The 15,605-nt window shown below is 42.7% G+C and overlaps 1 protein-coding gene across 19 annotated transcripts in view; it reads left to right on the top strand.

The window, feature by feature from the left end:
* The window catches only part of PPIP5K2 (diphosphoinositol pentakisphosphate kinase 2), a 215,561-nt gene that overhangs the window by 49,654 nt on the left and 150,302 nt on the right, over positions 1-15,605 (top strand). For all 19 annotated transcript variants that reach the window (XM_075325050.1, XM_075325053.1, XM_075325052.1 and 16 more), the window contains exons 3-5: positions 2,528-2,723; positions 7,080-7,170; positions 7,814-7,899. In XM_075325050.1, coding sequence (XP_075181165.1) covers positions 2,528-2,723; positions 7,080-7,170; positions 7,814-7,899 — 373 coding nt within the window. The remainder of the gene's footprint in view (positions 1-2,527; positions 2,724-7,079; positions 7,171-7,813; positions 7,900-15,605) is intronic.

Below are 15,605 nucleotides of genomic sequence, written 5' to 3'. Positions count from 1 at the left end.
TTCTCTTCTTTGGCATACTAGTGGTGTACCACGTATGTTATAAAGGTTCATGATTGCATGATTTACTTTTAAAAGAAACCTATCAGGTCTACCGACACTTAGGGGTACTTTGCACGCTGCGACATCGCCTGCGATCTCGTTAGCGACGTGAAATGCTAGATCGCAAGTGCGATCTTTCAAGATCGCACATAAGTCTTTTTACGCATGTGCGATCTCGGAAGATCGCACTTGCGATCTAGCATTTCACATCGCTAACGAGATCGCTAGCGATGTCGCAGCGTGCAAAGTACCCCTAAGTGTCACCATTATGCTTTAGAGCCGTATTCTGCTCTAAAATTATATTATCGATGTCCTATACTAAAGTGCTTTTGCGGCAAAAAAAATTTAGAAACTGCCGCTTGTGTCATGCAACTTAATAACGACTAGTCTGGCCAGGGTCTACTCATCCAGACTAGTCTGGGATCAGCAACTGCAATCACATCCCATTGGCCATGATTGATGCCTATTGGACTGGCAAGTCCATCTACTATGTTCAGCGATTCTTGCACATGTGCGTGGCATCTTTTCTGCCTGGGCATGCGCAGTCCACTTGGGGACAGTATACCCAGCTTCATTGCCCATGCCCAGGCAACAAGAGCTTAAAGGTTGGAATTAGGGATGATTGAATACTTCGATTATTTGACTTCGCGAATATTTTCCAAATACCTCGCCGCTATAATACTATTTGCGAATATTCGATGCGTAATGTAAGTCTATGGGAAACCCAAATAACAACAATTCGGAACTATTCGGGCTTCCCATAGACTTACATTGCGCATCGAATAGTCAAATAGCGGCGAGGTATTCGGAAAATATTCGCAAAGCCGAATAATCAAAGGATTTAATCATCCCTAGTTGGAATATCCATTACTTAAAGGGAATTGCAGTTTTTATTTTGTGCATGTTTGTCTGTTTTGGGGAAGGAGTGAAGAACAAAAAGTTTTTCACTTGTTTTTAACTGTTTATGGTTTGGGGTAAAAAAGATTTTTAAAGAGGACCTTTCACCAAACGTTTCTTGTTGAACTGGACACATGATTTTATAGAGACTGTAGAATGGAGCGCAATGTGTTGTGTGTTTTTTTTTTTTTTGTTTTTTTTTTAATTCTTCTCCATTTCAGAGATATTAGCAATCAAAGTATTTGTCATCTAATAAATTAACTCTTAAGTCCATATGGCTGTTATGTTAGTTCACTGTTGGTGCGTACATCTTCTCCCTGTATGAGTTCCCAAATTATAGTCAGGCAGCAATACTGAAAGGAAAGACTATATCAGCCCAACCAAATCTTAGAACAGGATTATCAGGGTGTGAGATGTAATGAAATGATCCAGCCCTGGTCTAACCTCCTGCATGATAAGTGCAGCTGAGTTTAGCTGTGTCACATTACACATCCTTGTATCAGCTCTCCTCTTCACTTAGCAATGTCAGATTTTCTGTACTGCTCCTTCCCCACACTGCCTGCCCTGAGAGGAGTCGCACATCTATTGTACTCAGTGCAACTTGTGATTGCTCTGTAGTGAGATCTGAGCAGGCTGCTCCTGTGGGTCATATAGTGATTTATTCTGCAAGGTGTTTGTCATCTGTACTTTCTAATCATGCAGGAGGTTATACCAGGAGATCAGTGCCATATCATGACATCTCATGCACTAAGCTATGGTGAGGGAGTGTTCTTCTTTCTCCAGGGTTACTGCCTGCTTATTATTGGGTAATTCATACAAAAAGAAATGTCCACACCCCCAATAAAAAAAAAAAAAATGAGAACACCCATTTGACGTTAACAAAAGTTAACTCTTTAGGCGTTAAATACTCTGATTGCTAATATCTCTGTAACTGAGAGGCGAAATTAAAAAAGAAGAAAAAAAGCCCGGAAACAGTTCGGTTTCCCAACCGCAAAACCCCTTTTAAGAAAATATTTGTAGTAGAGGATTTTTTTTATTTACATATCGACCTTCAGCCTCAGTCTCACTTGTTTTGCATCAGTGATTAAGAAAACCAAAAATAAGAATATGAACATATATACCCCGCTGTAACTCAATAATCGCATAGTGCTTATAAATAAACATAGGGTACTTAGTAAACACTATTTTTAATCAAAAAAGTGTAAAGCCATCCCACCGCGACAAGGTGTACCCAATCAGGACAGTACCTACACTCTCTAATATTAAAACCTCACCTTGTGTCAACAGACATCAGTCTGAAGAAGGGCAGAGAGTGGATGGGTCCCCACTATAGGCACAAAGCAATGGGATGCAATGGATGAATTGCTCAGCTCATTTGAAAAGGGGGCCGCACCCTATTTGTACTGTGTCGGTGATTGTAAGCCAACCTAAATATGTGTGTTTAATGCAAATATGTAGTACCTATAATGTAAATAAAGCCATTCAGAGCTATAGACTATGCTTTTTACGATAGGGTATGTTAACATGAATGGTCAATAAGTAGCTAAAACCTGTTTTTTGTTTTTTTTTTTTTTGTTTTTTTCGGTTGCAGCCACCAGAAAGGCAGATTGTGGTGGGGATCTGTGCCATGGCCAAAAAGTCCAAGTCAAAACCTATGAAGGAAATCTTGGAGCGTCTGTCACTATTCAAGTACATCACCGTGGTTATTTTTGAAGAAGACGTCATACTGAATGAATCTGTAGAAAACTGGCCTTTGTGCGACTGTCTCATTTCCTTTCACTCCAAAGGTAACGTATTAAGTCAGATCGAAATATGAAGATGAGCAGATAGGACTAGCCGCAGTTTACGGCCGGTCTGCCGGATTACATTACAGTGAATGGAGAGAAATTCCGGGGGTATTCCGCAGGTACCTGCGGAAAATAATGGACATGCTCATTTTCTCAAGAAAGTTTCTTGAGAAAAATCCGCAGCGTGCGCACAGCTATTTTTTGTTCCCATAGGTTTTGCTGGGAAATGTCTGCAGAAAGATTTCAAACCTTTCTCAAGAAATTTCCGCAGCAAATCCGCGGGTAAAACGGCCTAGTGCGCACATAGCCTTAGGCTGTGTGCGCACGTTGCGTTTTTTCATGCGTTTACGCAGCGTTTTAAACGGCAGCATAAATGCATGCGTTCTGCGTCCCCAGCAAAGTCTATGAGAATTTAGCAAATTCCATGCATACACGGCGTTTTAAAACGCAGCGTTTTGCATGCCAAATTCTTTACAAAATCGATGCATTCTAAATAGCAACATGTCACTTCTTTTGTGTGTTTTGGATGCTGTTCCCACTCTGTCTGTGGCAGAGCCAGCATCCAAAACGCATGAATTATGCATCCAAAATACATCCAAAACGCAGCAGAATATTTGTCATGGCAGAACGCAACGTGCGCACATACTCTAAGGCTATGTGCTCACGGGGAAAGTGTCCTGCGGATATATCCGCAGGACATTCCGCAGGAGCTCACTTCACTCTCCGTCTCCGGCCGTGTCTGCACTGTGCAGGAGAAGGTGGGCGGGCCTGCACCAGCTCTGGCTGTCACATGACCGGAGCTCGTGCAGGCCCCGCCCACCTCCTACTTACTTTTCCTGGCTCCACCGCGCTCCTCTACATCGGAGGAAGTGACTCCGGTGTCTATCAAGCCAGGTAAGTATGGGACCCTGTGAAGAAATCCGCAAGAATAATTCACATGCTGTAGATTCTTCCGCAGGGAAATTCACGTTATTTCCGCTGCAGAAAAAGCCGCAGCATGGGCACAGCAGTTCCAAAATGCCATAGAAATGGCTGGGGACTCGCTGTACTGCGGATTTTTTAAAAATCCGCGGAATTTCCGCAAAAAAATCGCGGCAAATTTTCCGCAGTGTGGGCACATAGCCTTAGAGTATGTAAACTGCTGCTGCAGCACCTCTGGGGAAGATGATCTGAGTGGGGGATGAAAGGGAAAAACCGCACTGCCGATGAAGTATCTCTGAACCAAGGATGATGATTTGGTGATTTTTTTTATATTTTTTTTTTTCAAGGCGTTTGAGGATCAATCTCCATCATGACAAAAACGGCTACATCTAATATTATATGTGAAGGAGATTGAGTCTCAGAAACACAATGACAAATAAAAAATCACTAATTCACATCCTTGGATCAGAGGTTCTTCAGCAGCAGTGCGGATTTTCCCTTTCATCCCCCCACTCAGATAATCGTTTGTTAGAAAACTTTCCCCTTTATATTTTTTGTATATAAAAATGTCTTGTGATCATTACAGTAAACTATGGTGACAGACTTAGATTAACCGCCATTTCATCATAAAACCATAATACACATGAAGACACAAAACTTTGTACTATATCCTGTAAGAGAAACCTGGTTCTTCTCATGTTGGACTGATTACCTTTCATTCTCCAAATTCTCAATTCTGAGATGGGAGGTGACTGTTGGTTCTCATAATGTTCTGTGGAGAATTGTTATGGTCTGTTCATGTTATCTCACAGCACAATGTCCCTAGGGCCTCCATTCTTCATAGAATGCTAAAAGCACCAACTGTTTCCTCCCATCTCCACAATGGAAGAATCTGTCCTCACGGAGGAGATGTACCCTGGATTGTGGGTCCTTCATCAGTCCTGGAGGAGAATGGAGGAGATTTCTCCAATAAGATATATTACAAGGTTGCTTATTTTCATGTGTATTATTGCAGTAAACATTAAAATCCTGGTTTCTCTTTTAACCATCTGACTACCAGAAAAGGTTTTGGTGGATATTTGTAATTTCTACCATCACTGCAACCAAGCTGTGCATCCGGAAACAAGATTGTTGCATTTCAGGATGAATTTCGGTCCCTGAAGAGATGAGATCTGGGCTGATGAGCAGTGCACCCCCCGCTGCAGGGGAAGTGCCCTCTTGGCAGCCGTGCATTTTATGTGAGAATAGATGGCCATCAGCCAGACACGTGCACAGCCTGGATCGCAGCAAACTATATTATCAGCTCTGTACATCCTCGGGTACTGTCTGGTAATGTTAGCATTTAAAGGTCTCATGCAACAGACCTTTCCATTTAGATGTATTGTTTGCCAGATTTAGTACTACAACTACCAGCAAATCACCTAATATTACAGACATACCTTGGTCAAGAAGACCAATCGGGTAGTGAAAGCCGGTCAATATATTTCAGTATAATTCCCTAAAAGTGTAACAAATTCTCAAATTCATTAATTGATATAATTGCAATTTGCATGTAAAAACTACTATGCAATTTACCTGCTATTAAAAATAGTCTCCTTTTTGAAGAACGCAGAGATCTTCTAATTTGATAGTTAGCTGCTCAATGACTAGGTTAGCAGCCATCGCTGAAGTATTATCAGAAGTGCCCGGCCTCCTAGGTGAGAAGCGCAGCGCTCACAAGCTTTTCACTATTAAGTTTGTAAGTGTTACTCTTCTGTCTGGATTCGGATAGCATGTGTCTCTATGCTCCGCAAGGCAGGGCGCGCGCTCGCGTCTTTTCATTGCTTTCAATAGTGAAAAAAAAGCTTCAAAACCGCTGAAATTGACATGCTGGTTCTTTTTTAAAAAAAAAAAAAAACGCAGCAGTTTTCCATTTTAGTCAAGAAAAAAAAGCAAGTGTGTATATGAGATTTCCGGAATTTGCTGGTACTGTAAAAGCAACTTTTTAATATGCATAAAACTCATGAAAAACACTGCAAAAAACGCAATTTGTGAACATAGTCTTAAGCTGGGTTCACACACAGCAACAAAGACAACAACGTCGCTGTTACGTCACCATTTTCTGTAACGTAGCAACGACGTCCCGTCGCTGTCGCTGTGTGTGACATCCAGCAATGACCTGGCCCCTGCTGTGAGGTCGCCGCTCATTGCTGAATGTCCTGCTTCATTTTTTGCTTGTTGCTCTCCTGCTGTGAAGCACACATCGCTGTATGTGACAGCGAGAGAGCGACGAACTGAAGCGACCAGGGAGCCAAGGGTTACCAAGGTAAACATCGGGTAACCAAGAAGCCCTTTCCTTGGTTACCCGATATTTACTTTAGTTACAGCGTCCGCCGCTCTCACGCTGCATGTGCCGGCTCCCTGCTCCCTGCACACAGCCAGAGTACACATTGGGAAATAAGCAAAGGTTTGCTTATTAACCCGATGTGTACTGTGGCTATGAGTGCAGGGAACCAGCACTAAGCGGTGTGCGCTTGTAACCAAGGTAAATATCGGGTAACCAGAGAAGCACTTTGGTTGGTTACCCGATATTTACCTTAGTTACCAAGCGCAGCATCGCTTCCACAGCGACGCGTGTCGTTATGATCGCTGCTGCATCTGCTGTGTTTGACAGCTAAGCAGCGATCATAACAGCGACTTACAAGGTCGCTGTTACGTCACAGAAAATGGTGATGTCACAGCAACGTCGTTGTCGCTGTCGCTATGTGTGAACTTAGCTTAATTCCTCTGTATGGTTTTTATTTATTTCTTTTCTTTCATGGAATAGAGATACACAGAAAATGAATGGCAGCCGTCTTTCCTCTTTCCTCTGTCTATATTTATTCATACAGTGGCTGAGGTCATCCTATATCTTAAATTGGAGTCTGATATTGATCGTTCTCAGAGTGCTGTTGATGCTTTGGCTTGTATACTGTGGTTTATTGCTGCTTAGTGTGTATCAAAAGGCATAAAATGATAATGCAAGATATACTGTAATGTTTATATAGTGCAGTTTAAGAAGGGGGATGTTTCTTCTGAAAGACCCCCTCTAAAAATGTGGCCCTGGAGCAATTGGCTAATAGCCCAAACACCTGCTCTGTGCAGCCCCAGTGGACAGTGAATTTTGGCCAAATGTCAGAGAAAAAAAAAATAGTAAATAAAAAAAATATATATATATTTCTGGTCCCCAAAGTGACAGCCTTTCATAAAGGCTCTTCGGATTGGGGAAACCCAGACTATGGTGTCCTTGGAGTCCACACATTTGGGGGTTACCCTCATTAGAAATTTCCTCCAAGTAATGACTGTATATTGTTTGCGCCTTTACACACATTTTTCTCCACTTTTTGTTTCTAGTGGCTACTTGCTATGTACATTTTGATGTAATGCCTGTGTCCCCTCACTTATCCCCCCCTCCAGGGTTTCCGCTGGATAAAGCAGTTGCTTATGCAAAGCTCAGGAATCCATTTGTGATCAATGACCTGAATTTACAGTATCACATACAGGACAGGTGAGGATTTTATACCTTTTGATGTTCTTCCATGTGCTACTTTTTTAGGATACTTTACTCAATAGGGAAAGCCAATCAAAATCTTTCCATAAGATCACATTAGTGACGTCTATGATCACAGGCGACCAAAAAAAAGGTTCTCCTGGGATCTCCACCCTCCTTGGTTGGTACTGCTCAGGTATACGTTCATAGAAATTTCACTAATTTTACATAAAAGCAATTTTCCTTTTTTACGTTGACTGTCAATCTGTCCCCCTCCAATTAACTTTTAGCAGTATTGGACGGTCTTTATAGCCCATGAGTGGTGGTCTGAGATCAGCATTCACTAATGACGTCTTTATGATTGCCCCCTTAATTCTGTACTTGCCGCCTTTTGTCGCCATACTAAGACTAGGATGGCATATTATAAGCGTAATTCACACACCCGTGAGAATCCGGTTTTACTCATTCTTATGATATTAAAAAGCTGTTATTTTATTAATGGCATCACTAATTCATGTCTCGGGTCCAGTGTGATTAGCGATGCCAAGGAACAGAAGAAGTGATTTTTCTGAGGTCGTCCTTCATTAGAGAAGCTGAATTCCCAGGGAAGCTTTTTATCTGAGTCTGACCTTGGCTTTATATCTGTGTATTTTGCTAATAGGAGGGAAGTTTACAGGATCCTTAAAGATGAAGGGATTTTGCTTCCACGTTATGCTGTCCTCAATCGTGATCCAAATAAACCAGATGGTACGTAACGATCTAATAGTCTTGCTTTTATTTCTATGCTATTTTTTTTATTTTTATTTATTTTTTTTATATTTTTTACTTTGGGCAGAAACAATACTTAATGCTCCTAGATTAGCTGTGGTATGTTTTCCTTTTTGTATAAAAGGTGTTTTTCTAAGTATATCTCGGGTACATTAGAATGTGATTTACCGGCAGGAATCTGCTCCACCTCTATGTTCAATAAAAACTATTTAGCTCTCTTGTTAAGGTTGGGGTGACACGATATGTGAAAATTGCTACTTCACAATGTGATATTGAATTTAAAGTGCACAAACCAGCAGGATTTTCCTACATAAACTAAAGCCAGTGCTATACTGGTGCTATCATGTGGATTCTATACATACCTTTAGTTGGGAGATAGGATGTATACTTTCTGAAATATAGGCAAGTAAAGCTTGTGAAATGCACTGTTATTTGATGAGAGGTGCTGCAGAATATGTAATGGGTGAATTGGGTTTTGCTAGTTCTTCCCGCTCCTGCCTGTCTGTCCTTCCTACCCCTGTCTCTGGTATTACAGAAGAAGGACAGGGGTTAGGAAGGACAGGCAGACAGGGGCAGTAATAACTAGCAAAATCCGACCCACCTATTAAATATTCCATTGTACCCATCATCAAATAACAGAGCATTTCACAAACTTTACTGGCCTGTATTTCAGGAAGTATACATCCGATCTCACAACTAAAGTATGTATAGAATCCGCATGATGGCGCCAGTATAGCACTGGCTTTAGTTTATGTAGGAAAATCATGTTGGTTGGTCCTCTTTAATGATTGTCAATGAGGTCACATGTCACGCCTCACCTACAATCACCTTGTTACTATCAAAGATTTGCCTACATGGGCATTAATATCAGTTGTTTGTTGGACTTGCTGTTCACTTAGGAGATATCTGTGATTTTGGGGTCATTTTAAAACCGCTCCAGATTATATGCCTTACTCAGGATAAAATTGTGATTTGGTCTAAAGATGCAGTGGCCTTAAAGGGGCTCTGTCAGCACAAAATGACTGTTCAATTACAGGTTCTCGGTGTACCCTGGGTGTGGCCAAACATTCAAATGCACCTACTTGTTTTCCATCTATCTTCCATTTTCTAGCTCTATCAATCCAGGGCTGAGAATCGAAGAATAGTAGGGGTGGAGATTAAGGAGAAACAAATAGCTGGGAAGGTGCACTTACAGTCATATGGAAAAATTTGGGCACCCCTATTAATGTTAACCTTTTTTTCTTTATAACAATTTGGGATTTTGCAACAGCTATTTCAGTTTCATTTTTCTAATAACTGATGGACTGAGTAATATTTCTGAATTGAAATTAGGTTTATTGTACTAACAGAAAATTTGCAATCTGCAAATAAATTTGACAGGTGCATAGGTATGGGCACCCTTATCAAATTTCTTGTTTTGATTACTCTGAACTACTTTTTACTGACTTACTGAAGCACTACATTTGTTTTGTAACCTCATTGAGCTTTGAACTTCATAGGCAGGTGTATCCAATCATGAGAAAAGGTATTTAAGGTGGCCACTTGCAAGTTGTTCTCCTATTTGAATCTCCTATGAAGAGTGGCATCATGGGCTCCTCAAAACAACTCTCAAATGATCTGAAAACAAAGATTATTCAACATAGTTGTTCAGGGGAAGGATACAAAAAGTTGTCTCAGAGAGTTAAACTGTCAGTTTCCACTGTGAGGAACATAGTAAGGAAATGGAAGAACACAGGTACAGTTCTTATTAAGCCCAGAAGTGGCAGGCCAAGAAAAATATCAGAAAGGCAGAGAAGAAGAATGGTAAGAACAGTCAAGGACAATCCACAGACGACCTGCAGCATCATCTTGCTGCAGATGGTGTCAGTGTGCATCGGTCAACAATACAGCGCACGTTGCACAAGGAGAAGCTGTATGGGAGAGTGATGCGAAAGAAGCCGTTTCTGCAAGCACGCCACAAACAGAGTCGCCTGAGGCATGCAAAAGCACATTTGGACAAGCCAGTTACATTTGGGAAGAAGGTCCTGTGGACTGATGAAACAAAGATTGAGTTGTTTGGTCATACAAAAAGGCGTTATGCATGGCGGCAAAAAAACACGGCATTCCAAGAAAAGCACTTGCTACCCACAGTAAAATTTGGTGGAGGTTCCATCATGCTTTGGGGGCTGTGTGGCCAATGCCGGCACCGTGAATGTTGTTAAAGTTGAGGGTCGCATGGATTCAACTCAGTATCAGCAGATTCTTGACAATCATGTGCAAGAATCAGTGACGAAGTTGAAGTTACGCAGGGGATGGATATTTCCGCAAGACAATGATCCAAAACACCGCTCCAAATCTACTCAGGCATTCATGCAGAGGAACAATTACAATGTTCTGGAATGGCCATCCCAATCCCCAGACCTGAATATCATTGAACATCTGTGGGATGATTTGAAGCGTGCTGTCCATGCTCGGCGACCATCAAACTTAACTGAACTGGAATTGTTTTATAAACAGGAATGGTCAAATATACCTTCATCCAGGATCCAGGAACTCATTAAAAGCTACAGAAAGCGACTAGAGGCTGTTATTTTTGCAAAAGGAGGATCTACAAAATATTAATGTCACTTTTATGTTGAGGTGCCCATACTTTTGCACCGGTCAAATTTTGTTTAAATGCGGTTTGCACATTTTCTGTTTGTAAAATAAACCTCATTTCAATCCAGAAATATTACTCAGTCCATCAGTTATTAGATATATGAAACTGAAATAGCTGTTGCATAAAACAAAATTGTTATGAAGAAAAAAGGTTAACATTAATAGGGGTGCCCAAACTTTTTCATATGACTGTAAATGTTTGGCCACACCAAGGGTGCACTGAGCTCCTATACTTGGTGTGACAATTCTGTGATGACAGACTTCCTTTCAAGGGAAGTTGCAGGAGACTGGAACAAAGGGTGGTTTTCCTGTGCTGCTAACAGATTAAATCATTCAACTTAAATAAATTATAGGGGTTTTATTCATTCAACGTGTTTTGAAGTCTCTGACTTCTTCCTCAGGATCTTTGCCACAGTAAGGGTATGTGCGCACTAGGCGTTTTTTTTCACGCTGCGTTTTTATGTGCGTTTGTCTCAAAAAACGCACCCGCGGCTAAAAAACGCATGCGTTTTTGCCGCGATTTGGTGCGTTTTTTGCTGCGTTTTTGCTCACTGCGTTTTTAATCAGTGCACAATGCCATTAAAGATTGTTGATGAAAAAAAAAAGGTCTGATGTCATTTCCTTCTTCAAAATGTTCATTGTATGCAGGAGAGCAGACAGCTGCAGAACTAGTGTATGCAGGAGAGCAGACAGCAGCTGCAGAACTACAAGGCTCAGCATCCTCCATTCACTAGTGTATGCAGGAGAGCAGACAGCAGCTGCAGAACTACAAGGCTCAGCATCCTCCATCCAGGACTGTATGCAGTTTTTTGCCCAAAAAGAAAAAAAAAATGACATGGGCTTCGCCATATTTTTGTATGCTAGCCGGGTACAGCAGGCAGGTACGGGCTGCCCCCAACCCCCAGCTACCTATTTGTACCCGGCTGGGAACCAAAAATATAGAGAAGCCCTTTTTTTTTAATTATTTCATGAATTTCATGAATAATAATATAATAATAATAATAATCTTTATTTCTATAGCGCCAACATATTCCGCAGCGCTTTACAATTCAGGAGGAACATATACATATCATATACATAAACATATACAAACAAGTAACAATTATAGAGGCTACAATATTTAAAAGGAAAAATGGCAACCCTGCTCGTGAGAGCTTACAATCTACAATGAGATGGGGGGAGGGGCAAGGTACAAGGTATGAAATAATTAAAAAAAAAAAAATGACGTGGGCTTCGCTTAATTTTTGAGTCCAGCCGGGTACAACTAGGCAGCTGGGGATTGGAATCCACAGTGCAGGGTGCCCAAGATTTCTGGGCACCCCCACTGCGAATTGCAGTCCGCAGCCACCCCAGAAAATGGCGCTTTCATAGAAGCGCCATCTTCTGGCGCTGTATCCAACTCTTCCAGCTGCCCTGATGCCGGGTGGCTAGCTAGGTAATAATGGAGTTAGGGCTAGCTGTATATTATCAGCTAGCCCTAAGCCCGAAATTCATGGTGTCACGCCAATATTAGACATGGCCACCATGAATTTCTAGTAATGATAAAAAAAAAAAAAAAAAACAACAACACACAGAAAAATATTTTTATTAGAAATAAAACACAACACAATTAGTGACTCCATCTTTATTGAAATAAAGAACCCCCCTCCGCAGTAATCCTGGGTCAGGGTCCCGCGCCGTCCAATCCGGATCCAATATCATCTGATCGGTTTGCTGGAAGGCAGAGTGATCAGATGATGTGTCAGGATCAAGTGCCTGAATCACATCACACATCAGCTGATTGTATAAAAGCCGATTATACAATCAGCAGATGCATCAGTAGAAAAAAAAAAATAATACTCACTTATGTGCTGTGCTGATTACCGGCAGCTCCTGGAGCGATCGATTGGACAGGAGTCTGATCCCGTCCGATCGCTGCAGGAGCTGCCGGTAATCAGCTGATGAAGTCCCCTGACGGCAGGATCAGCTGATAGCCGGCCGGGCACGAAAAAGCCGGCGAGACTACAATCAGCTGATGCGTCAGGTGACTGCATCAGGTGATCCACCGCCAGGTCCTGCAAGCAAGGTCCTGCCCCGGGGAGACTGCACACAGCCAGAGCGGCGGTACCAGGACAGGAGCTGGGAGCGGGCATGGCACCGGGACCCTGCAGACAGGTGAGTATATGACATTTTTTTTTTTCTACTGTTCACTTTGGTTTTCGCCGCTGCCTCCACCTCCCGCGCAGACATGGCGCCGCACGGAGCTGACATGGCACGGGCGGGTTGTGGACGCAGCGGTGACGGTACCGGGAGGATTCATGCTTCTGTGTTTACCAACAGAAGGAATCCTCTTCCTGTACACGTCACTGTAGTACCCACCCCTTGCGTTTATAGCTGTGTTTTTAGTCATAGAAATGCGGCTATATGCGTTTTTCATTGCGTTGTTGAACATTCATTGAACTCAATGGGTGAAAAACGCAGTGAAAAACGCAGAAATAATTGACATGCTGCATTTTTGTGGTCACCACAAAAACGCAGCTACAAAAAAACGCTGTGTGCGGACAGCACTTATGAAAACCCATAGACATTGCTGGGGAAGCAATGTCACTGCGTTTTCAGCACAAAAACGCGGTAAAAAGCGCCGCTAAAAACGCGGCAAAAACGCCTAGTGCGCACAAGGCCTAAGAGTATTACAAAATTACACAGGTTTAAGAAGCAAACATTTTCATAAAAGGACGTTAAGAGAACACATGTTCATTTAGACCTTGGGACTGTTGGAGCGAAAAAGTTCATAAGAAGATTTAAAAAAAAAAAAAAACAAAGACAAAAAAAAAATCTGAAAAACGAAGTAAAGTTTTTGTGAAAAAAGAATAAAAGGGGGAAATAGAACAAAGAGTGGTTATGAGTGCTTATTTCTAATCCCTGCCCAGCACTCCCACCCTATATATAGTAGCATAGATAACGAGATCTTTAGAAAAAATATTTCTGAAGATCCTTTATGATATGGTTATGAAGCCAGCGACTAGTCGCAAGGGGATTAGGTCCCTCACCTGTCTGCTGCCACCTTGCTTGAATGCTGGATTTCATCTTAATGCACACGATCAGAAGTCCCCAGACTTCCGGTTATGCGCACTATTAAGTTGGGTATAGGTGCCGTGGCTTCAAACTGGTGTAGTGCGCGTGACCGGAAGTCCGGAGATCATGCGCACTGAGCCAAAATCCAGAGTTTGGCATGGGGGCAGCGGAAAGGTGAGTGTGACCATGCTTCTGACTCTGTGCATTCATTAGCATGTTAGCACGTCCACAGAGGTGTGCTTGCATGTTAAGGGGGCCAACTAGCCAAGGGAACTAACGCCACTGCAACTAGTCCCTGCGCTCATTAGCATATCCTAGTGGATCTTCGGAAATATATTTTTAAAAGATCTCTTTATCTATGCTACTATAGCCTGGGACTGCTAGGCAGGGATTGACAATAAGCACCCTGAACCGCTCATGGTTCTAGGTGCGAACAGGACCTGACAGGGAAACAAACTCCCTAAATGATGTGGAGGACTACGAGTGAAAAGTGAATTACAATGAACCATCAGAGAAGTATGTTAAGAAGCAAAATATAAATTGTCATTTGAATAAATGTAATGGATGAAACAATCGTCTCATTAACATTTTTTATTTTTTAAATAATGTTTAATATAGAACAATATAATTAGATATCATTCATATATATTTTTATTAAATCTATCACCTTTAATCAAATGGCAATTGTGGTTTGTTTGTTTTTTTTATCTGTTTTGTTTCTTAAGGTCCAGTCACACTAAGCAACTTACCAGCGATCCCAACAACGATAGGGATCGCAGGTAAGTTGCTAGGAGGTTGCTGGTGAGATGTCACACTGCGACGCTCCAGCGATCCCACCAGCAACCTGACCTGGCAGGGATCGCTGGAGCGTGGCTACACGAGTTGCTGGTGAGCTCACCAGCAACCAGTGACCAGCCCCCAGCGCCGCGTGGAAGATGCTGCGCTTGGTAACTAAGGTAAATATCGGGTAACCAACCCGATATTTACCTTGTGTAGCTGCGTGCGCTGGTAACCGTGCAGAGAGCAGGGAGCAGCACACACCGCTTAGCGCTGGCTCCCTGCTCTCCTAGTTACAGCACACATCGGGTTAATTACCCGATGTGTGCTGCAGCTACATGTGCAGGGAGCAGCGCACACCACTTAGCGCTGGCTCCCTGCTCTCCTAGTTACAGCACACATCGGGTTAATTACCCGATGTGTGCTGCAGATACATGTGCACAGAGCAGGGAGCAGCGCACAATGCTTAGCACTGGCTCCTTGCTCTCCTAGCTACAGCACACATCGGGTTAATTAACCCGATGTGTCCTGCAGCTACATGTGCACAGAGCAGGAGCTGGCACTGACAGTGAGAGCGGCGGAGGCTGGTAACAAAGGTAAATATCGGGTAACCAAGGACAGGGCTTCTTGGTTACCCGATGTTTACATTGGTTACCAGCCTCCGCAGAAGCCGGCTCCTGCTGCCTGCACATTTAGTTGTTGCTGTCTCGCTGTCACACACAGCGATCTGTGCTTCACAGCGGGACAGCAACAACTAAAAAATGGCCCAGGACATTCAGCAACAACCAACGACCTCACAGCAGGGGCCAGGTTGTTGCTGGATGTCACACACAGCAACATCGCTAGCAACGTCACAAAAGTTGTTCGTTAGCAGCGATGTTGCTAGCGATGTTGCTTAGTGTGACGGGGCCTTTAGCGTACTTCTCTGATGGTTCATTGGTAAATTCACCATTCATTCGCCGTCCTCCACATCTTTTTCTTCCTTTTTGCAGAAAAGGTTTTTTTACTTCGTACATACATTTTTCTTTGTCGCTCTATTGGGAGACCCAGACGATTGGGTGTATAGCTACTGCCTATACACCCCCCGTGGGATCACGGGCTCCTCAGTTTTCATGCTTTGTGCGAAGGAGGTCAGACATCCACGCATAGCTCCACTGTTTTAGTCAGCAGCAGCTGCTGACTGTCGGATGGAAGAAAAGTGGGCCCATATAGGGCCC

The sequence above is a fragment of the Anomaloglossus baeobatrachus genome, chromosome 1, assembly GCF_048569485.1.
Source record: "Anomaloglossus baeobatrachus isolate aAnoBae1 chromosome 1, aAnoBae1.hap1, whole genome shotgun sequence".
In the NCBI taxonomy this organism is placed as follows: domain Eukaryota; kingdom Metazoa; phylum Chordata; class Amphibia; order Anura; family Aromobatidae; genus Anomaloglossus; species Anomaloglossus baeobatrachus.
The sequence above is the reverse complement of the archived record's forward strand: the minus strand, read 5'-3'. Positions and strand labels throughout refer to the sequence as shown.